Source organism: Diadema antillarum, unplaced genomic scaffold (genome assembly GCF_040938485.1).
Source record: "Diadema antillarum isolate AM-2024a unplaced genomic scaffold, OU_Dant_1.0 seq00000204_RagTag, whole genome shotgun sequence".
Classification (NCBI taxonomy): Eukaryota; Metazoa; Echinodermata; class Echinoidea; order Diadematoida; family Diadematidae; genus Diadema; species Diadema antillarum.
In genome coordinates, this window is record NW_027271263.1 from 309019 (window position 1) to 333955 (window position 24937).

General features: G+C 38.2%; 1 protein-coding gene across 1 annotated transcript; it reads right to left on the reverse strand.

The window, feature by feature from the left end:
* Positions 1-1463: 1463 nt before the first annotated feature.
* On the reverse strand, positions 1464-23245 carry LOC139728868 (sulfhydryl oxidase 2-like). The gene is made up of 11 exons (XM_071639804.1): positions 22995-23245; positions 14710-14810; positions 14091-14142; positions 11472-11583; positions 10031-10124; positions 8716-8861; positions 7151-7741; positions 6375-6504; positions 5366-5485; positions 3737-3875; positions 1464-2330 (listed from the first exon to the last, which is right to left on the reverse strand). Exons 1-11 carry the CDS (start codon positions 23239-23241, stop codon positions 1657-1659), a joined length of 2406 nt encoding a protein of 801 aa, XP_071495905.1. The 5' UTR covers positions 23242-23245; the 3' UTR covers positions 1464-1656.
* Positions 23246-24937: the final 1692 nt, after the last annotated feature.

A 24937-nucleotide genomic window follows, 5' to 3' on the forward strand; every position in this document is an offset into this window, starting at 1 on the left:
CAGTACTCTCTGCGTAATTCGGTATCGCTTAAACGGGTACTCCGTTTAATTGGGTAGTAATGTCCATATCACTTCCAATGCACATTATAAGTACCTTATAATCAGGTTGCCTCTCCGCATAAATGGGTAAATAATTTTCTTCTAATCTAATTTCTACCCACATTTTATCGCAGATATATCACTTTCAGAAATCATGAATGTCAAATTTTCCACGGCAAATTGCATTCTCTGCTTAATTTGCAAAGAAGACTGATCATTTGGGGAGTGATTAAACATGAAAACACTTGTAGCTGGCACACACAATTGCAGACAGACAGGAGTTGAACACACTTGCACTCCTCCCTTGCTCCGCAACAACATTCACCACACCAGAAATTTGCAGCGAAAATCAGGCCATGCTCCAGCTCCATAATTTTGCTCTTCCCCAGTCACTTCTCGAAAAGCAACCCGACGTTCTATGTGACTAGTGCACACAAAGAGACGTGTTCATTTCGGAAAAGGCCTGCGTGTTAGCGAGAAGTCTATAGTCAAACGACAAAGTTTTCTGAAGACATATTTGTCCATAAAGAGAGTGTAAATTATTGCTCGTGACTGAGCAAGTGTAAAGTATATATAATGTGCCGTGCAAGCACGAGTGTTAAGCATACAGTGTAGGTATTTGGCACAGCGTACAATGCATGTATATACACATTGTGTGTGTCAATTGTGAATTAGACGTATTCTTCTGTTAATTGGGTACTCCGCTTAATCGGGTAAGAAACACTCTGCCCGAGCCCACCCGATTATGCGGAGAGTACTGTAACACATTTGATATCAAATGATCGTTTATGGTCACTGATTTTAGCCACCATAAAGATGCTATCATACACTTGTAGAGAGTTTGCATGCTTAGTAAACGTTCTCACACTGAGCAAGAGATGACTGGCCATACATGCACTGGTTAATTACTGGATGCACAATTGAAAGAACTGTATTCTTGGCAAAAATTTGTCCACCGTTCTTTAAAACATATGATTTATATGTAAATGTTTTTAGTGCATCGTTTGAAATAGTGTGCATGCAGTAACTATGGAAACTAGTCTAAACAATTCGATAGTACAACCTTATGCTCACAATTTCTACTAACACACTCAGATCTGTGCATCATTTGCATACTGGTATTTAAGTCTTTAAGTGCTGTCTCCACATTAACATCATTAATAGTGCTATAAACCTCCTCTTGTTCTGGCAATATGTTGATGCTGCACAATACGCAGTCAGTCATTCATGAAACTATAATCTTCTATCTTTGATATGTCACTATGATATCCGTTACTTATATAATACTGGCAAGTTTTTCATGATCCACCAATGAAAACCTTCCTGGACCATGCATTCTGAAAATTTACACCCTAACATCAGTACCGGATATTGGTCTTTGAAGCGAGCAACGACAGATGGCACCAGTGAAGATGATGTTTTTGTCAATCTTCCAACAGAAACAGTCATCAATCAGGCAGACAATGATGAGATGCCCTGTTACTATGGCAACAGTTTGATGCAGTTCTTGGAATTCATAAGATATTCTCAAAAACTGAGATGACCATCAGAGTTGATTGTTCATGTTGTTCGTAAAAAGACACAAAATGAGAATGAAACAGTTTTGGGAGTCTGTACTCAGGGTAAAAGCCTGACCTTTCGAGTTCTTCTCCTTCTCCAAGCGAGTACAAAATAGATACAAACAATCAGCATGATGCAGCTAATGTTCAGCATCATGCACAGACTCACATCAATACTGTTGATCCCGAGACCAAAGTACCCCGCCCGCTTTGTCTCCACGGCGAGCCGGATGTCCATCTCACGCTGTCGCAGCCGGAAGAGGACCTCTTGCCTCACTTCATCGGGATTCAGCGTCACTCGAGTCCTTGTACTTAGTAAAGCATTTTCCACATCACCCATATCCCCATTCTCTTCCTTCTCCTTTTCCTGCATTAAATGGAGCCTGGAGAAATCAAAATTCCTCATGCTGTAGAACTCCTTGAGGAATCCCAGCACTCGGCTCTCCTCCCAAATCTCCACGTTGGTGCTGGCATAACACGAGGCACACATCTCCCGCGGTGGGAATGAAACCTTGGGATGCTCGGGGTCCTCGGAGGGGTCGCCACGGAGACGCTTGTTGACGTGGTTGTGAGTGCGCCACAGCCAGAGGATGGCGTCGTCCAGGGAGGTGACTGAGGAGTCGAGGTCGGCGACTTCCTTGTGAAAGTTCTCCCGGCAGTTCTGGCAGCTGAAGAAGGAGAGGATGTAGCCCCGCATTGCGTGGAGGACTTCCATGTAGCTCACATTGTCATCTTCAACAGGAGAAAAGTATATTCATTGAGTGGCACATTGATTCATTGTCTCCTTTACAACACAAGGTTCAGTGTATAAAGAGGGTTAAATAATTTCTAGACAGATCTCCGAATCATCAACGCTAAAATATCTGAGATGGTTCATTTCATCTCTATGTATCTTGCCCTCCTCTCACAAAACAAACCAGGTGGCATATTCTAAGAATCTAAGTTATAAAAAGATTTTAGTTAGGACTTACAATATTCGATCTGAGGCTAGATTCTGAGCAGAAACACTTGTTACACAAAAAGATATCAACGATATGTCCAGATGACATGATATTGCCTTGATATCAGTGTATGTGCTAAAAATATGTCTTAGGGTTATATACATTCACAGAAATAGAAGGACTTCACCTTTTATACTGTGCTTTGTAAGTGGACTATAAACATGCATGCTGGAGTGCTGTTTGCCAATTAGCAGAGACATCTGGAAACTAAGTGTCACTGAACAGAGATTAACTAATCCCCATAATCTTTACTGTCTCTCCATGGCCTTCCTAACTTTAAGACGAGGTCATGTTTGGATGGATTACTAAATGCTGATGAAAAAAGCTTGGCACATTAAGCCAAGTGCCTGAGCACATAAAGGGTTTAACCCTATTTTAACTGGGCTATTTGGGTCAATTTGACCCCCCCCTTCAGATTTCGGCCGCCGATTGCGCGATCGCCGCAAAATTTTGCCTGAAGATAGAGCTGGATGTCAACTACAAGATTACATGGTCATACAATAGAAAAATATTGGCTTTCCAATTTTAGTAAATTAATTATGCAAATTTACGCATGAAATCCTATTTTCACTTATAACTCCACTAAAATGACTGAAGGATCCCTAAATTTTTGTGTCAGAGTTCCTCAAGACACATCAAACAATTTTCTTGTAAAAAAATAGCGAAATCAAAATCAATTTTTTTTTATTGTTATTGTTTTGTTAATTTCTTATGTATTTTATTGTTTTTTCGATCTTTTGTTTTCTATTGGGTTTTTTTTGCCAAAATTTATTGCAGGCACTTTTCAAGCGTATCTACATTAGAATTTATTAATTTCAATGGTTAAAAGTTGAAATAATCTAATCTATATCAATTTAACAAAACAAAAAAACAATTTGCTTTGGATTTGCACACGTTATCATGAATTTGAGCCGTTTTGGGGTTGACATGCATATGCAAAACATCATGTAACTCAAAATATGCGGGAGAGTCTTCAATGAAAAAAATCATGAAACGACGCGGCAAAATCTTTGCGCGTGACAGAATCGTGGCGCGAAATGTCGAGGGGGGTCAATTTGACCCCCCCCCCCCCAGTTGGAATAGGGTTAAGAGAAGACTATCATTATCAGCACCATGTAAGAGAAAGGTTAGACTTACATCTCCTGATGAGCGATGCCTGTGAGACAGTGAGAGTGTGAAATAGTGTCCAGAGACCACAGGGGTAACCACGGAAGTGTGGCTCGCTTCCACGGCAACCAATAAATTCCATCCGATTGGCTAGTCCACTACCAGGTTTCTGTAGACCACACATAAAAGCCATTAGCAAACAAAGTCCCATTCAGAGAAACAAGCTACGGATATACACTGTGAGATTATACACAAGGTTCAGAATGCAATCTTACTGTTGTCATAAGGGTAGAACAATTTGGGTATATTTGTAATGTACATGAGTTCACAATTAGTTACTGTACAACCAGAAACATCCGTAGCGTGAAACTTTCACGAATTGGAGCCGACGGCCATTTTTGTGGCATGAAACTTTCACAAATTGCTGATCATTAAAAAATTACGAATATATTACTGTATAAGCTGTTTAATTTTCGTGAATTTCGCATATCACTGTTGGTCTGTGAATTTAACAACGCACGAAAATGTCGCCATGCGCTAGGGTAATAGTGCACTTGAATATCCTCAGTGTCAATTCGCAAAAACAAAATCTCGAGAAAATGTCCATGACCTTCTCACTTGCAATAATATTTGTATGCAAAAAAAAAACACAGCTTATACAGTACATGTACTAGCATTTAATGCATTGTGAAGACAAAAACTTTCACATGAATTTTACTTTTGCGAATCTTGTCTCCTCGCGAAATTCATGAAAGTTTCATGCATGCAAAAATGTCTGGTTTTACAAAAGTCATCTAACTCACAACATCTTAAAGCTGCAAAGTCGAGTCAATGTAGTGTAATCTCACGTCATGCTTTGACTTTCTATCAACACATTCTTCATTATCTCTACTTACAGAAATGCTTGTATATCATTAGGTACAAGGCTCTAGAACATGGCCAAATTGTAATGTTTGTTAACTCTTTATGTGCCATGATGGAAATCCCCTGTGTGCCACATTATTCTGAGACACCAACATAGTCATGCTTTGCGAAAACATTCTGTTTTTCCAATCTATAGTAACTTCTATAGATTTCTGTTAAACTGGACATGTAGTGAACAAAGTTGTAGAGAAAATGCCAATTAAGCTTTGCTTTGATGAAACTGTTCGATAAATTGATGATTGTTTTTCTTTGAAATGACCACGAGCTACATTACTGCAAAGGCATGACTTTTGCACACAAAACAGTGACAGAAACTTAGAATTTACACACAAATCTAAATAGGGAACACCGCTTGATAGCCAATCACCACATAAAACGCAAGCTATATGTGAGACGAACGAAAGCGCGAGAAAAGCTTTCATTGTACTATGACATTTGGCGATTTATCGATCTGTTTGGGCAGGTTTGTGGGTTTGAGCAGAATATGTGAAGTTGGTACGCCGTCGACTGAGTCGGAGGTGTGAACGTGGCACATAAAGAGTTTACCCTTTGAGGACGGGCTGATTTCGTTACAACACGCATTTCCCACAGCCAACTACCCGAGTATACTCAGGACTAGGCTTCAACAGGTTAAGACAGGGATAATACAGTGTGTTGCAACGCTTGTTGCTGAGCATCACATATTGCAAACTGCCTGAAAGACGACAAAGTAAGAGCTCAAGGTGAGACGTGTACCTTGGTAGGATCAACCAGAGCCAGCCAGTCTTCGATGGGGATAGTTGAGTGTTGTCTGTCTACCAGCCATTTGTGGGTGGTCTCCAAGAATGAGGATACCTTCTTTCTAAGGGGCAGGTACTGTGGAATCACAGACAGTGAAATAATGGATGAAATCATGAATGCAAGAAATATCTGTGTTTGCTTGTGTCTTTTTTTTTTTGGGGGGGGGGGGGATGAGAACTGAGTGATAAATCACTGCCCCCTGCAAGGAGGTTCTGTTTTTGCCAGCATTCCTTTTTTGCTTGTAATTTTACTTGAAATGTTATGAATGAATTTCCATGAAATTTTCATGATCGATATGTTGTGGTTAAAGGGATATGTGATTAGTTTTTGGTGTTGCCTTGGGTCACGATGTGAATCAAGGGTGTTTTGTTTTGTTTTTGTTTTTTGAAAAGGATGCATGCAAAGTTTATAGACGGAGCTGGTTGACCCTCAGGTCTTAGAAGAGGTTTGCACTCTCCGAGTGCTTCTACTTTAATAATCACCATATGACAGTCCCCATTCAAGGTAGGAAAACATAATGGGGATGTAAATAGAGAAAAACTAAATTGGTATTAATTGCTTCTTTTTTTCCCTACGTTTAAACTACCAGATCTTCAGTGCATTGGTTTTAGGAACACAAAATGGTTTTTCTCAGTGTTATGAAACATCTCACAATTACCAATCATTTTTCCTTCGTCAGGACCATTACTTGTTGTCAGCATCTTGATGTGTGGTGATAAGAGCATTCTTTCATTAATCCCTAAAGTAATACTATAATCAATTGTTTCCTACACATAGAAGACATGCAAGATCTTCTTCCCTTCTGCACAGTAATTTCTGGAATCTCATCTGCCAATCTGGCCACTGTCCAAACATTTACTTCATTCTTGAAGAACTCTGAAATTGTTACATTAAAATTGAGCTGTTTAAATAGTGGCAAAGCAGACATTGACACACACTGACAAAATTCAGATCTCCTCTGTACCTTCTTGAGAACTGCTACATAGTCGATGAGTGCCTGGAGAGCAGCGCCCTCTATCATGCTGCGGAGGGAAACTTCCTGTCGCAGGGAATACTGGATGACAGACTCCAGGTCTAGCATATAAACCTTAGGCCTAAATAGTCAAGTTACACAGAAATAAAATGACAAGTGATTAAAAAAAGTTACAAATATGAATACACTCTGTACATACAGCAAGACTGGTAGTTTTTCCATTTGTATGACATTATACAGATTTTTTTTTTTTTTTTTTTTTTTTTAAAGAGGAAAGTCATGGTTACTGCAAGTAATATCAGACTGCCATTGTGCAAAAGCTTCTTAAGACAGGGTGGATAAATAGGCCAGTTTAAGCTTTACGATATATCACATTGACATCATTCCAGGGAGGTTCTAAAGGAATATTTATGATATTGTAAGCAATCTTGAAATCTGATATCAAGCTGAAGATGACAGGAGCTGTCTGTGGAATGACAAGAATACAAAAAGAAAATTCTCTGTTTTCTGGGTCAAAGTAGGACACACTTTGTTCTACATTTTACCACTTGTAAGCCATTATGCAATTTCATGATGTCATATGACCTCATGATGATTTCAGAGCCAGCTTCAACTTCTACATTCAAAGAGTTCTGTCTACAGCGAGAGGAAGAATTGTAAGCTCTGTTTTCTTCTTCACATGATGACATTTTGGTTTAGCTTCTTTGTTTGTATTTGAAGTATTAAAGTGATGAAGTGGAAACAGAGTGAAGAGAATGTTTCATTACCATTCGCTGGGTCTCTGGTCAGAGAGTCTCACGTTGGTCTTTTTCTGCATGGCTTTCTCCCGGTTCTTGGCCTGCATCCTTTCCCACATCACCTTCTCATCATTGGTATCTCCCTCTCCATCCATCTCTCCTCCAACTCCTCCTCCCGCTCCTCCGGCATCGCCTTTGGCTTCGTGCCTGGCCGCTTCGTAAACTTCACCCGCATCACCACCGTTAGTGTCTCCTCCAGCGGCACCACCGGTATCCGCACCAAACTCCGCCCCTTTCCCGTCTCCATCTTCTCCTGGTTTCAGCAGCAGGTGGAGTCCATCCTCCTTCTTCTGGGCCCCCCCTTCTTTCACTTGCAGATTTCCCTCATCATCGACGTCCCTCCCATCAAAGTCGCTCTCCACCTCGTCCCCCTCGCTCCTTCTCGCCCCTTCCTTAGCACCCTGCACGCCTCCCAGAGGCAGCAGGAAGCGGTCCTGGTCAGTCTCCTCGTTGGCATGGTTACCATTGTCTACCTCTTTAGGAGGCTCATTGGCATCTTGCTTCATTCGGTTTGCCTTGATGAACTTGAAGATGTTGTCTGTGTAAGATTTTCTGTCTGGCCTTTAACAAAAAACAAGCAAACAGACAACCCAAAATACAAGTAATTCCAGCTTTGATTCAGACTACGAGTAACATAAAATGTCATAATGACATGAAATATGTGATGAACGTATGTGCATTCCCCTCAATCAATCACCTTTTCCCCATCCTAAATGTATTTCTTCCCACTAGGAGTGTGAACATAAGCAAGAAATCTTGATGACCCAGCAGAAATGGGATGGTTCAAAGTTAATTCTGCTCCAAGTTGATGGGATGGGATATGACAATTAATGTATTACAGAGAAATGCTAGTGATAAAAAAAAGTGGATTATGTATACAAAGCACAAAGTGAAGCTCAAGAAAAAAAAAAATTCACTTGATATGTTGTCTGTTTATTTTGGCCACACTCTTTGTGATATTATGTATCGCTAACACACAACTGACTAAATGTTACAGTGAATACTCAGATATGCACATGTGGGACTACATTGCAAGCAATTTCACTGTACAGCATTCTACTTCTGACCCCCTTCCTAACACACAAGATGAAACTCCGTCACCTTCCCAAAATATCATCCCATTTCAAAGTCAAATATGAATGACATCTCATTACACCCCGATATCACCATTCACATCGCAAACTGCCGATGCCAGAGACTCCAACCCCAAGCACCTTCTGATCTGGAGATGTTCCCGCCTGAAACCCCTAGCAAATGGGAGACTCCAACTTGATGTGCCCGCAGGGCCCATGAGCTGAAACGTGAAGTCCCTTACAGCCGAGGTCCGAAGCTCTATGGTTCTAGATGCTCTCTTGTGCTATCTAAGGCTTATTTTTCAACATACGATGGCAATATTAAAGTAAGAAATCATTTCAAGCAGGAGACACAGAGCCAGGGCGGGAGAACTGGAGATTTTGCAAAAATGGGCTTTCAGGGGGAGATCTCCTGTCGAAAGCGGGAGAGTTGGAGTCTCTGCGATGCGATTCAATACTTACCCCTGGATCATGACACGAAAACCAGTCCGGTCCATAACGTAGACGGAAGGAAAGGACACGACTCCCCATTTGGACACCAGCGGGTTGTCTGCTTTCCTCATCCAACAGGCATACACACCGGGTGTGGACATCACGTCCAGTATGATCTGGATGACAATGTAAATCCCATGAGTTTAGAAAAATAAGGTCAATGGTATGTATCGACAGTACCTCTCCCTCAATGGTTTCACATATTTATCATTAGGTGGTTTCACAGATAGAGGCGAGGCATGCAAAGGAAATTTATATATATATATGTAATTAAAATATTATTGTATTACTCTCTTTTGTTTTCTCCCATGGTTTTCTAAATTGTATGGTGAAAAGGAATCAGCATAAAATATCAACTCTTGATTAGGCGTTTTCACATCAGCCCGATGTTTCGAAATAGCGCGCTATTTTCTGACTTGGGAAATTAACCCGATCACGAAATAGCCTGCTATCTGATAATGTGAACACAAATAAGCGCGCTAACTGTATCGCTCTGATCGAGAAAATTTCTCGAGTACAACTTGGGAAATTTCTGAAATAGCGGGATAATTCGCGAGCTAGGCACTATTTGATAATGTGAAAACGCCTCAAGAAATTAGCATGATGCATCCCATCATGCCTAGCGTGTGTGACCCAATCTATTGAGGCAAACTGCACACAAATCATGAGGAATTTTTGAAATTGCACACATTACTGATGCTGTCTGCACATGCTCAGCTGTCGAATAAGCTCGAAAAAATTTCTGGCTAATTCTCTTCGGGCTGATGTGAATAGGAAATGAAAATAGCGCGCTAATTCGCGACGCGAAAAATATCTCGAGCTTGGATTTTTATCGAGCTGATGTGAAAACGCCTACTGTCAAATGATCACTTTCAGCTTCCTTTAATCGCATTGAGCTTTAATTTTCCAGCCATTTAATAATAAGTATGTACAATTAGTGACAGTATTTCTATTATTATGATTTCTCCAAAACACCAACAAGTACACGCATAGAGACTATCTTCAAATGGTATTATGCGTTCTAAGAACTGATTATTATCATTATCATTACTAAGTAAAATGATTATATTACTTCTTATCATGCTATCAATATTATCATCTTGTAGTTGTGATGATGATGATAACAGCAACAAGAATAACTAGAAATGTCGTCATGGCAACTGGTATGCCTCATCATCCCACACTGGAAAGTTAGTTACACAATTAAACACACACACACCAAACACACACACACACACGCACACCACACACATTTCACTCCTAAGCAAAGAAATATATGCTTCACCTCTTTCCCCATGAAGTTGTCCTGACCTTGAAATATGACAACCAAGAAACCAACGTCTGAATGGTAGGTAAAGAAATCCCCTACCCATGGTGCACTGCCAGAAAATGAACCAAAGGTCAAATATGACTTTGGGGTTATCAAGAGTTCTAGGAATATCAATGAATGTGATCTACCTCCATAGGTTTAAACTGTTGACAAATGTACAGGTGATTAGAGGCTTTTTGACTATTGGTACATCTCTGGGCATAAATATCCTTCAACAACATTCCAATATCCAAAGGTGATGATATTTGTACATTACATTTGATGTCACTAAATGTGATACAGGAAAATGGATGGCCTAAAATGGATATCTTCGGGATTTCAATGCAATGAGATCATCGAGTGAAATCATCATCATCTCAAGGTCCAATAATACCCCTTTAATAGTCAGTATTTAATCATCTTTCACTGCCTGAAATTTAGACAATTGATTTAAGAAGTACAAGGTACATAATGTACTGTATGCGCATGGGCTGGCAATGCCAAAGTCATAGATCACATCTTGTGTTATCGCATCGTTTCAATGAAACAGAAAAATGATCATGTTGACAAGTTAATTACTTTAGTTGGTTTGCACTCGACAGAATGAGAAACATGCTCTCATATTGAACACTTTTGTACAGCAGTCTACCGTGTTATTAAAAAAAAAGCATTGTTACTACACATACATATGTATTTGATACTGTGCAATATGGAGAGGATATAGAGTAGCACAGGACACAGCAAAGTGAGTTTCCATTGTGTACAGCTAAGATGACATACAAATGTGTGATATAAATAGTAATCTCTGTTATTAGGTCTCACCAAAGCAAACATTCGATACACTGTATTAGTATGATCTGCACATCTCATACAATTGGCATCAAATGTAGATTTCATACTGTTTAATCATATGGCAAGGATTCATGTTGCTTTTTCATAAAACAAATACCACACACAAAACATTCTCTTTTTTTTTTGCACTGAGTGTCCTTCGAACACATTCAGCTTAACCTTCTTTGTTTAAACTGTTCCCCAACTACCTACAAGCAATAATTTTTCCTACAATGCTCACTGAGGTGCCTTATGTTTATAAATATGTGTATTATCAGAATGTTGCAAACTCAAATCATATTAAAAGAATAGCATTTATGTTTGGTTTCTGGATCTGACTGCTACACACGTACATTGTACAAGAGGTCAAAACTTCTTAACGAAAAAATAGTATCTGAATGGATCACATACATACGTAAGCACCATTCTGAATGATCAATAAACCAAGTATATTGCGAACTCATTTATGCATACAAGAAATAGCAATCTTTGAAACTGGCCAGGCATGGATACATTGTAGGTGTTTATAATCATGTGCAATGTATTTCTATAAATGTGATATGCATCAAAGGTGAAGGCCGCTTACTCAACAGGATTGAGGTCTGGCCAATGAACGGACCGCTGAAGATGATGATGAGGAATTTGTTTCTCTACCTGGGCCGCTATCGCTTCTCTCATCACCCTCACATCTCGTGCTCCTGCGTAGAAAGCATCCATGAAGGCGATGCAATGTGTGAGATGGTTATCAATGCTTGCAATTTCAAATGATACACAATACACAATACAATACCATGGACTGAAAAAAAAAGAGGTTGGGCACAAAGAGGAATAAAAACAAACAAACAAACAAACAAACAAACAAACAAAAAGACGGCAATGGTATACATACGAAATAATAAATATTTCTTATCTTACCTCTAACACCATTAAAGATTTTTTTCTACCATCTCATGTGATGTCCTTCATCTGATCATGATACAAACCAAATATTATTTCCCACTTCTCATACCTGAGATACATACTGTATAACTTCATATAACTTCACAGATATAACTCATATTCTGCAGTATTTCACGCATCGAAAGTCTTAATATAATACTGCACTTTGTCGTATCAAAAGCAAATCAAACACCAGAGACCAAGCTTGATGTACGTGCGAAATGTTAATGAGTATTAGATCACACAGTCTGGAATTAAGATTTAAAGATTAAAGGCTTGGCAATGAAATGTGCTCTTCCACTGCTGAAATCCTCGCCATATGTTGGATTTTTAATCACACGTCAACCATGGGTGGGTCTGAGAAAGCTGTGAGCCCAGTTTACCCTAAGCTCATGGCTATTTGCTCAAGTCAGTATGAGCACTAAAATATCTGACTCACGTCCACAGGAAGGCCGTAGATGAATGTCAATATTTGTTGTGATAAGTGATACTGCGATTTAATAGCTAGTTTACCCTCAGAGCTAACACAAAATGATATGTTTTTCACTCTCTATGCAATATGAAAAAATGCATAATATTACTTAACCTAAGTTATTTAATTTTATCATCATTAACTATTTGAGGCATTCTCTAAATGCAGTATGCCATGCATGTTCATATCTTATTGATTTTTTTTTTCTTTTTAATTTCTGTCCAAATTTACAATATAACTACAGTTTGTACAAGTGTTATCTTGGCATAATATGCAATAAACGTGTATCATTTCAAATTAAAATCTGATTTGTTCTATTCTAGAACTGATAACAGCTTTCAGTCCTTCCATGTTGATATGTTGATAAATGGGCTGCAAAAATTATGAAATTGTTCTTTCATCATAAATAGTCCAAACACGCTCTTTTACTACATTCTGGGCTTTATTATACTTTACTGAGACCACAGAGAATGCAATGTGAGAAAGGTACCATATTTTACTTGAAAATATCTTTAATTCTATGCATTGCTTTTGATGATAGAAGTTTTAATACACTGTACAAACTACATCTAGTATAGAATGAATAGAATAGAAAGTAAAAATGAAATTCTAGTCAGAATATGAAAATCTGTGAGATTGGTACACTAGAACACCATTGCAGCTACCTGTGAGACATTAGTCACGTTCAGACAGTGATCCTTAACCTCGCGGATAGCTAACCTCAAGGAAAAGTTCTATGGGGCACCAAGTGTCATATGGTCAATTTTGTAAGCGGTCAATTTTGTTGCGAAATCAGTCATTTCGTTGATGAAATGGTCATTTTGTCACAAAATCAGTCATTTCATCAATGAAATGACTGATTTTGTAACAAAATGGACCATGCAACACGTGGCATCCCATACAACTTATCCTCGATGTTTGCTATCCTCGAGGTTAAGGATCACCATCTGCTTGTAACTAATGACTGAACAAATTCCTGGCTACAAGCCACTCCTCGCATGAAGAAAATGTTAATGGGGGGGGGGGGGGGGGGGATCCTGCACCTAATTTCAGACTGACCATGGAAAAAAATACAGGATATACTCGATGTCTTCAGAAATCTCGACCAGTATGGTGAGCAAATGACCCATATCCAAGGAGGTGACATTTTTCAATAATTCATAAGATCTCCATTCAATTCTTTATGAAGCATCCAAATCATAATGTACACAGTGCTCAGATAACAATCACACAAACTTTCCAAGACAGACTCAAATCCTTCATGCTGACAAGAATTGTATTGAATATCGGGTATTCCTAATTTCTCAATTGAAAAGAACAAGACCTTTCGAATGACAATATTCCTGACAATCTTTGTACAAAAGTTAATACTCAAATTACATTTAATCACCTATAATAACTACAACTGTACATAATGACAGCATCAGGGTTACAATTATGGTATTATGTGGATGATGAAAATTATGATGATAACAATGACGACGACAACAACAACAATGATACTACTACTACTACTAATAATAATAATCATAATAATAATAATTATTATTATTATTATTATTATCATTATTATTATTCCTATTATCATTATTATTATTACCATTATTATTATTATTATTATTATTATTATTATTATTATTATTATCAATATTATTATTATTATTCTTATTATTATTATTATTATCACATTAATCTATATCACTATTATTCCTAACACTACTATTACTATTACTATCATCATGTTGTATCATCATCATCAGTACAACAATAGGCTTAGGTTTACACATACTATACCTTTATAAGTTGAAGCTGTTGCATTTTCTGGTTTGGTAAAGAGGTCAAAAAACTGTTGAAAGATCAGACAGAGAAATACAATATAAAATATGATCATGAATAGTATTTTCATGCAATAAAAATTGGTATTAATAATCACTTTTTTACTAACATATTGGACTAGTAGGCCCTGAGGATTGACAGAAAAGAAGACATTATTGCCTTCACTGATCGCAACACAAAAATCCCTTCAAATTCCTCATATTCACCTGCCTTTTATGAACTACATGTAATATAAAACAATTTAGGAATATGATATTGGAAAACATCAATATAGGAACATGCACATTATTCTTCATTCCAGAATTGAAATAAATCCATGAATTATAGTGTACAGTGAATTTATTTCAGGTGGAAAATCTGCAGACATGCATGTTAAGCTCTGATGTTCCATTGTCAGTGACAGCGGGTATGAAAATTTATGTGGTAGATATTGAAGTGTTCAAAATAAAGTATTCTTTTTTATCTCATGTGCCATGCGTCATTTTGTGCATGATTTCAGCTCCAGTATTTTGTTCAAATGAATGTAAATTTGCACTTGAAGGCAATCAATTAATGTCCAACACGTGTTGATTCTTACCTTGATGGAGGGATAGGCATGCACACTGTTACTCCGGCACACCTCATTGTTTTTTTGCTCTGCGCAATCTATGGCCGCGATCAGGACCGCATGTTTCCAATCTGTCACAATGGAGAGTGGTATCAAGGAGAGAATTAGATGCATTAGCAAAAGGAGTGAAGGTTGGGTGGGCAGCTAACAGCATGCTATAATAGAAAGGGCAGTGTTCTAGCTCAGGAACACCAGAGAGTTTTTTATACCTCTGACGCTATTAAGCTAAAAGCCCTTAGTATATTTTCAGCATTCTTTTTTCAGTCTGATTAAATTATTGTTTGTCTCATCAATTACACAAATTACTACACAGTCAAGCTCACTCAGACAAGCATATTAATACATGTAGTAGGCTTTGAAACTCAGCTGACTATGTACATGTAGAAATATTACCTTCAGGTCAGTTTCCCTTTGGTTGCATTTATTTCTTTATATCATATCAAAATGTATGATGTCTTATTTGTCTGATTATGAAATGAAATGAAGATGATCACTTACCAATGACCTTCAAAGGGTTTTTAAAGACTGTCAAATGAAAATGAACTAGAATTGTCACTATGGTGACTGGTATGTCTCCGCCATAATGCATGATTCTCCTAATAAGTAGGTCTGTACATGTACATGTCTTGACAATGTGTGATGACAGTTTCACATAACTAGCAAAACATTAAAATGACATGTTTGTCACAAAAGTGCTGAATGTTCACTTTCCTTGAACTAGGTTTATTTGGATGAATGGCTATATTTTCTAAAAGAGCATATTTTGAGATTTGAGGATTTTTACTTGACTTTGGGTCTTTTGTAAGTTTATGCATAGAGTAATTTTTCAAGGTATGGTGAAAAAATGTAATTTCAGTATTAAATAGTAAACTGTTAGCATATTAACCTGGCCTTTGACCCTTGACCTCTGACCCTATGACCCTAAAATTCCCATGAGAATTACTGTCAGGCAAAACATGCATAAATATGTAGTAAGTTTCATGATGATACCTCGAGCCACTTCAGAGATATGGAAGAAGTGAAATTTAGCACTTTCACTTGACCTTTGACCTTTTGGGCAAAAAAAGAGAAAAACTTCCCAGAGAATCCCTTTTGGGTAATGTAGTATACACTAAGTTACAAGAAAAATCATGAAGGCATTGCATAAATATGAGGGAAAAAGTAAAATTTTGAGGAGTTGACCTTGACCTTTGACCCCTGAACTTTGACCCCCATGACCCTAAATTCCCAAGATAATCACTGCCAGTCAGTACTTTGTACATGCATATATGTACTACAATTTCACTTGACCTTTGACCTCATGACCCACAACTCTCTCTCTCGAGAATCTTTATTGGGTACCGTAAACAGGGGTGGCTTTGGACAAATTTGAACTATTTTTATTAATATCTTCATTAAGAACAAAGGAATTCTGGGGTTAATGTGGGGGTTAACAAGTACTAATAAAGAGGATATCATGCCATATAGAGACTTCTTCAGTTTATCCTATTTTATGTTAATTTTTTTTGGTCAAAGTTTGTCCAAAGTGCCCCCGGGGTTCGGGGCAACTTTGGACAACTATAGACACCTTGTCAATATACCCTGCAGGACTGTTGAGTGTCCAAGGATAAACTCCCTATGGGGGTAGTTTTGACTACTAACAAGTTTTTGAGAAAGTTTTAACAACTCTAATATGTTGAAATGTTTCATAACAGCCAGCAAATATGATTTACAAAATACACATTAATGAATTATACATTGTGTATCGTTGTATGGTGGTTACTTAGAAGCAAAATTCTGCAGTAATGAACATGTGAAGAATTTCAGTTTAAAGAGGCATTCACAGATATTTGCTTGCACAATTTTTTCAAGATACTAATACTAGAATTACTGGTACCCCTACATTTGAAAATCTGAATTTTCAAAAACCCGAATATTTATTATAGTTTAGAACAAAAATGAAAAAGGATGCTACTTAAACAAGGCACTGCATGAATTTTCTTGCAATTACAATGTAGGATAGTAAGCAACTTTGATCACATGGATAAGTGAGGTATTGTACAATGTACATGTACCATTATTGAGTTGTCAAATTCTACAGATGTTAATAAGGTAAACTACTATTTAAATGGGTCATGGATCATTTTCATGTCATTTTAAAGAATAATTTGGGGTTTTACCCCAAGAAATACATGTACACATGAGGTTGGCCAGATTCAAGTACCGGGGTATGTAGTTCTACAAGAAAATTTCGTAATTTTCTTTGAATGTTGTTCATTGTACCTTTAGGTCAGTTTGAAATGTTTGCAAAATAACACATTTTCATTCTTTTTTTTAAATGCCTTTGGAAAGAAAGAACAAAATTTTGTCTAGAAACACAAGGTTTTTATTGGCCCTAGTTATCACAAATCTAAAACCCATGTCTACTGGAAATACAAGGTTTTCCTCGCCCTAGGAATCACAAAAGTAAAACCAAATACAAGAAATATTTGCTCAAATTCTTGGACCTAGGTTCACAAAATGAAAACCAATGTCTACTGGAAATCTTGTGTGCCTGTGTGCCAATTGTTCAGTCTGTTACACAAAGTCCCTCTTTTAACGTTAAATTCTGCGCATGCTTTCCTGATCGACATTTCATTTTTGCAAGCTTTCACAGCATTTTTCATGCTTTCTTCTGAAGAGTTTCTATAGTCTCTTGACCTAGATCGTCTTTTACATGATCTCCCCATAATAAGTAACTATTTCATCTGTAAAAGAAAGAAAAAACATTGCATAGCCGTCGAACATTTGGATACTTTTGTGGTGTCCAAAGTCACCCCGTAAGTGACCCCAAATCCAGGGGTGAAATTGGACATGACCTATTTTGAAATTTGTAAGGGTGGTCAGGTATCCTGAGTATACAGGTGGGTTCATGACCACTTCATGTTCACTATCCAACAAATAGGCTTGAGCTTCTATAGTTCTGTATTCCTAGAGTACCAAAAGTTCGACGGCCACAAAATTCAAGCATTCCATGGACCCTGCAAAGAAAAGTCCAAAAAACATATAAGGTAATGCAATATACAAGAGAAGTGCAGTCATTCAAATATTCACATATCCCCCTTTCATAACCTACAAAAATATTTTCAGAAAAACCAACAGCAAAACAAATGTAAGTGAAACAATCTTTTTTTTCTAAACTGTCCAAAGTCACCCGCCTGTCCAATGTCCCCCCAGTTTACGGTACGTACATGTATACACTATGGCTGCGTTTATCATCTTTCCCCTGTTTGAAATGGCTTTCAAAAACCGTTTCCAAAACCCTTTCGAAAGCCGTTTTCAAAGCCCTTTCTAAACGGCTTCCAAAATAGTTGCGTTTATCAACTCATCGCAAACACGAAAACTGGCCTTGTCACTGCACAGTTGCATTGCGTATTTTGACCCGCATTGTTCGTAACCGCAATACAAAGCCGTTTCAAAACAGCTTTGCATTTATCTCGCTTCAAAGGGCTTCTAGAAAAAGGTTTCTGGAAACCTGTTTTGGAAAGCACAAATTTGCGGTTCTCAAAAAGGCTTTCCGAACCCCACAATCAAAACAGCTAAAGTTGCGTTTATCATCTCGTAAAAATTCCCTGAAAGCCATTTGGAAAACCTGTTTCTGCCCAGAAAAAGAGTTGATAAACGCACCCTAAGTTTCAAGAAAATATTGTTTCAAAGGCATTGCAGAGATACAGGGAAATGGTGAAATTTTGAGCATTTGACCTTGACCTTGAGCATCCACTCATACATACTGTAAAACATGATATTTTAGCGGTATGAAATTTTCGCAAATTGGAGCCGACAGCCTTTTTCACGGCATGAAATTTTCGCGAAGTTCCTCTGGCATTCAATGCATAGTGCTGACAAGAGCCTTCACTACATTTTAATTTTGCAAATCTTAGCTCTCGTGAAATTTGCAAAATTAAAATGCACACGAACATTCCTCGCATTACAGTATACAATTTGAACATGCCAAGTTTTATTAGGATACTTCAAACGGTTTCTTTAGTTATGCTGTCCACAAAATTGATTACGGACGGATGGACTGAAGGACGGACAGACGGATGGATGAACGGACAGACGGAAGGACGGACGGACGGATGGACGAACAGACGGATGGAAGGATGGACAACCCGAAAAGAGAATGCCTCTGGCAACACTTCGTGGCGCAGGCATAAGATATTGTAGCTCCTTACATTTCCACTACTAAGTGATCAAAGTGTCAGACTCTAAATTGAAAAAAAAAAATATTGAGTAAATGCACAAAAATTACCGGTAATATCAAGCACCATCTTACTCATACCTAATTTCAAATAGTGATCTTTATCTAAGTTTTCAATTTTATTCAGATTGAAGTAGATTAAAATTGAATGTCCAATATTTAGTGATTGCCATAGATGATGTAAACCTCTGAAAAAAAAACCTACCATATTTATAGTTTGTAATTGTGATTACATAACAAAAACACCATCAAAAAGAAAATGTGTGTATTCCTCTGGGAAAGCCAGTCCACTTGTACCTGAACACTTCGTTTCTAAAAGAGAACAACTTCTAAACTGTCCCTGTCCTTGAAGATATGTATTTCTAGGTCCCTAATTATTTTTCTTAATATCAGCTCAACTTTCACGTTAACACATACTGTACAAGCACATTAAAGGGTGTGTACAGTTCTGGTTGAGGTAAGGATTTAGCTTTTAACATTTTGCGAGATATTCAGAAACCACTCTATGAGATGTCAAGGAGCATGCAATTCTAAGGGGTATCAAAAGTTTATTTGATGAAATTCGGTTTTGAAATGGTCGAGATATCCAAAAACAAGGTGAAACAAAGAGATCCTAATAAAAGGCGAGGCTTGTCGCCTTTTATTGTCATCACTTTTTTGGATATCTCAGCCATTTGAAAACCAATTTTCATCTAATAAATGTTCTAAATCCTTAAAATTACATGCTCTTTCATATTTCATACTAGGTTTCTCATTATCTCACTTAGGAGTGTTCAAAACATGAATCCCCACCTCAACCAGTACTGTACAGTACAGCTACATGTAAAAATAAAAAATAGACCATTTGAGGAGAAGCCATGTACACGAATGACACTGACAATGCTAGAATGTGGCTCTGCCAATGATTTCATTATTGACTGAATGATATTGATGATAAAGCCTTTACACCTCAGTGATTACAAAATATCAAAGAGGCTGTGAATATTCTTTTTGAAATGACTATTCTATTACTGTGGGTACATAGATGCCTGTATGACATAGGCCTAATATGGTCTTGACTGAGTTAAGAGAACAAAACACATGCTTGATAAAACATGTCCCTGTCACAGCCACCAAGCATGCATGTGTGATAAGGATGCTAACTACAGAGTTTGTAATAATAATAATACAATACATTTATTGTGCTTCATACAGAATCGTGATGTTTCTACAGTTTTGTAAGTGCATCTCCTGTACGGGCATGCATGCAGCTGATGCATTTTAGCAGGGAGAACAACTCCCTGCTATTAGTGATACAGAAGACCCATTAATTTAGAAGCATTGTAACATTAAAATGCACAAACAAAACAGTCATGGCCAGAACTGAATATATGTACAGTGTACTTGATAAATCCATATAGATCCATTACCTTGATTATTACCTGGTTTTCTCCTCACAGAAATCATTCCCATGCTACAGCCTACAGTATAAGGATTTTATTGGCATAGTGTTTCTCAAACAAAACCATAATCAAAACAAAAGTCTTTTTTTCACCCAGTGGTCCCATTTAAGTTTTTTTTTTTTTTTTCATTTTGCAAACTATTTTCTTTTTCTTTCAATTGAGAGTTAACATGTGTATACTGTAAAATTGTGCTCTCCTTTTGTGTGTGTGTGTGTGGTTGCTGATAAAACAAGCAAGGGGGCTCCCTACCAGCATAATGGCACTTTTACTACATTTGTACTTGTAACTACATGTATAGAGGCTTGCGCACTTCTACAAAATTGCATATTTTCTAGGTACAACGTATGTACAGAGTACATACACACCTTTGCCAGGACTTTCCATTGCTGAAATCTTACAATCAACTACAGACTGTAATTAGTTTCAGTAACTTAAGTGACTCTCAAGCATTCGATGATTTTAATCCAAAAATGATAGGGTCCTGTTTTTTGTTTAAGTTTGTTTGTTTGTTGTCAAGATAATGTTTCACTGACGAGTCTGGCTTTACAAACCTCCTCATAGTGGAGCTACAAATGTAGGCAGACTTGCTAGCACAGTAGCAGAACATCAATTGCAACAGCTGCCAGTGTACTTCAGTGACAAAGCCAATCTCCGTCCCACAAGTTCATGGCATGATAATCAGTTAACAGACCAACACCAGCAGAACATCAAAAGAATCATCATTATCATCATCATCACCTTGGTCATCACCACTGCCATAATAATCATCACAGATAAATGCCCACAGAGACAACACAACATTGCTGCAAAAACTGCACCCTCCCTTTTCACGTCTCCTGAGTCATGTACAGCTGTAGTAGAAGTGTTCAAAATACAGTGCATGTTGTACATGTAGCTGAGAGAGGATCTCACTGAGGTAGTACTTCAAGGGTTGTGGTTTTTTTATTATCATTATTATAGACACCATAGCTTTGCACAGTAGCTTGGGAGAGTGCCCTAATAACAGTAGTAGGTGTCCACCACATCGCATCGACACTGTACATTGAAATCGACACCCCTATAACTTAAGCATTACGGTATGCAAAAAGAATGAACTTTCACGCATGAGACTACGCACAGTGGTTTTGCATTTTTCACTGGGGATTTGATATCAAAATATTACTGAAAAAATGATACTAAACAAGATCAACAGCAAAACAATGATACTGTAGATAAATGGCACATACGAAAAGCATTATGCATTTCACACGTACTGTCAATGGAGGGTAACGGTCTTGGTTTCAAAATACGGCGCAACTAAGCGCGTCAAAATAACAACCAATGCGTTCGAAGCAGTAACATGTATCTTGGTCTGTGTACCGCAAATTGCATTTTCAATGCGCTCTTGTGAATTCAAAGTATTTTCTCGACATGTGAGTAAATGTCGGGTGAAATGTGAGATATTTTAAGTTTACATTGTCAGGGCAACCAACCTTGAGTGAGAGTTTTGAGTGAGACATTGCGAGGGAGTGGAGCGACCTTCTGGCTAGCGCCTGGCGGCCTGCTGTGCGGCCGTACGTATTTACGTACTACGTACCTGCACAGTCAGCGTACATGTATGTAAAGCGATGTAAAGCACACGTCATATAGACTCATAGCCATACATCACATGTACTGTAATTTGCCATAAGTACAAGCTATGGTAATACGCTCACGTGGTATAGGTAGAAACCAATCGTAATCCAATGGCAATAGCTCGTCTTTGCGCGCGAACAGAAAACGAATTGTTGCCAATATTGGATGAGCTTTACACCCGCGCGGGAAAATCTCAAAATTTTGGGCTTGGGCATATAGATATTCGGAATATCAGAGAATTTAGAGATATATTTATCTTTGTTGTCATGTACATTCCATTTTGGGGGTTTAGCGTGAGATTTCATTTATCAGAGTGAGACAGTCAAAATTGGTTGAATTGCGCGAGTCTCACGCTCAATGCGTGAGAGTTGGCAGCCCTGCATTGTACGTACTCTAACAAATTGGTTACAAGTTGCCCTCACATCATACTCGGTCAATCCATAATAATCAGCGGCACTCAGCTCCCATGCCTGGATCCCAAATCGACAGATCTACTGTATTAGAACATAGCCTAATTATAGATAGGATTCTTATGTTAGACACACATGCTATCAATCATGCTAACTCCAGCGATCCAGTTACTTCATTGCTATTATTATATGAATAATAATGCTAATGCTAGCAGTTAGTTGACCCATTTCGCACTTCTTGGTCGCTTTATTATTGGGAAGGCAGTGCAATACATGCAAGTGACAGGGTACACAGCCTCACGTCACACACTCACTCACCTACAGGTCGAGGTCTAGTTACATGTACTAAAGTGTGCAACCAGGAAAACAGATTTTCAGCTGATCTAGCAGTCTAGGGTAGTACATAAAGTAGGGAGTGAATGTCATGTTATCACGTCAACCTGCACAGACACCAACAACATAAACATGGTATGGCCATGGTTGCACTGGTTTAACACGTAATCAGTCTTGCACGGTGCAGTGCAGGCAGGTGCGGTGCGGTGCACGGCCCAGACACTACAAAATACTCACGCCGGAGGTCTTCCGCAAGGGACTTCCACGTTGGAGCGAAGTGGACGCAATGTCCACACCAGCTGGAGAAGAACTCAATGATCCAAACTTTTTCAGAATTGTACACCGACTGAGCAAAATTAGAGCCGTCTAGTAGAACGACGTGGTCGTTAGGACTATACAAGGCAGCTCGCGTACTTGTCAAAATCGCAAATATTACGATAATGTTTGACGTTCCTAAAACAAGTTGGAGGCTCCGTGGTGCCATTTTGGACAAATCCAGTGCAGAGATTTGAGACTGGTCATCGGGTGCGAACATTGAACTAGCTAGTCCGACCGTACCGACTCGGCTAGTCTGCTGCCGCTAGGTGTCGAGCCTGAGCAAGTGAAGCACTGTGTGTGCGATGTGTATCACAAGCTGGTTGTGCGGTGTGTACTAGTATGTGGGGCAGCAGGTGCGTCGTCTGATATGACAGGCCCGATATGACATCGATACACGTACCGTGTCACTTTGTGTCTATGGAACGCTTCATAAACAAATGATGAAGAAACCAATGTACGGAACGCTATCTATGCACTTTCCCCGCCGGCGGGGTCAGTACAATAAAAACAAACGAAATGAAACAAAAGAGATATAATTCAATTAAGGACGCACAAAATGACTATAAACAAAGAAGATGAAGAAGAAGAAACTGCTCAACTCGTTTTCCTAAGTGTTGTAGTTAACTTGTTTTTGTTTTGTTTTTTTTTAACAGACTAGCAATCCTGATAGAAACAGCAAAAACAAAAAGATACCAGGTACTCAACCCATCATAAAGGCAAAGCAAAATATCCCTTTCAGCTGAGTCCTTTGTCATGTCATGCAGGGGCAGATCCAGGAATTCTGTAAAGGGGGGGGGGGGGGCAACTAATATTTCTGGTGCCACTTCCAGGTTTAATTTCATTTTTTTTCTTTTTTATTTCTTGGGTTTTTAATGAAAAATAAAGGGGGGCGTGCGCCGGTTGCGCCCCCTCTCGATCTGCCACTGTCATGGTTTACTGTAAAAGTGGAAATTTTCGTGCGTTGAAATTTTTGCGCATTTCGCCCAACCGCAAAGTACTGCAAATATAACAGCACACGGATATTTTTGCTTGCCATATGTTCCTGTTTGTGATGTATTGATTCCACAGAATAATAAACATGCGAAACCCTTCTTACCCGGCCAAGCACAAAAAATTAGTCGGGCGAAAATATCCACCTTTACAGTATAGTATATGATTTATAAATAAATACTCATTATACACATTGATACATACATACACACATACACACAAACACACACAAGCATACACATAGAACATATAAAAATACTGATTAAATCTTATAAGCACAATAAAATTCTGATGAAATTTGATTTTAAAAAATAAGGAAAATGTGAAATTCATTTTCGCTCATTTTTGCAATACTTCTTGAACAGTCAATATGCAAATGACTATGGTAATGATATCATCACCTCACAACTTGCCATAGTTTGCATACAAAAACTTCAGTTTTAAAGGGGATGGCTAGTAACTGTCAGTGGGAATCAGTGTGAATGCTGAGGGATGATTGTTCCAATCCTTGTGGGATTCATTTAAGAGTATATTATATATCTATTGTTCTGTTAAAATTATTTGCTTCAGAACGGTCTCATATTCAAGTAATGTGCAGATTAATGCCCCGTCACTGACCAGGCACGCTAACCTGGAAACATTAAACTGCACATTACTTGAATATGAGACCATTCTGAAGCAAATAATTTTCACACAACAATAGATATATAATGTACTCTTAAATGAATCCCACAAGGATTGGAACAATCATCCTTCAGCATTCCCACTGATTCCCACTGATCAGTTACTAGCCATCCCTTTAAGTTATATTGTTCAAATGCAATTATGTCCCAGTCTCAGATCCTGATATATCAGACTAATCATTATTTTGA

Coding starts and splice junctions, on each gene's coding strand:
- LOC139728868 (XM_071639804.1), bottom strand. CDS start 23,241: ATGGCACCACGGAGCCTCCAACTTGTTTTAGGAACGTCAAACATTATC. Junction 14,143..14,709: donor ATGCCTATCCCTCCATCAAG/GTAAGAATCAAC, acceptor ATCTTTCAACAG/TTTTTTGACCTCTTTACCAA. Junction 8,862..10,030: donor ACAACTTCATGGGGAAAGAG/GTGAAGCATATA, acceptor ATTGTCATCCAG/ATCATACTGGACGTGATGTC.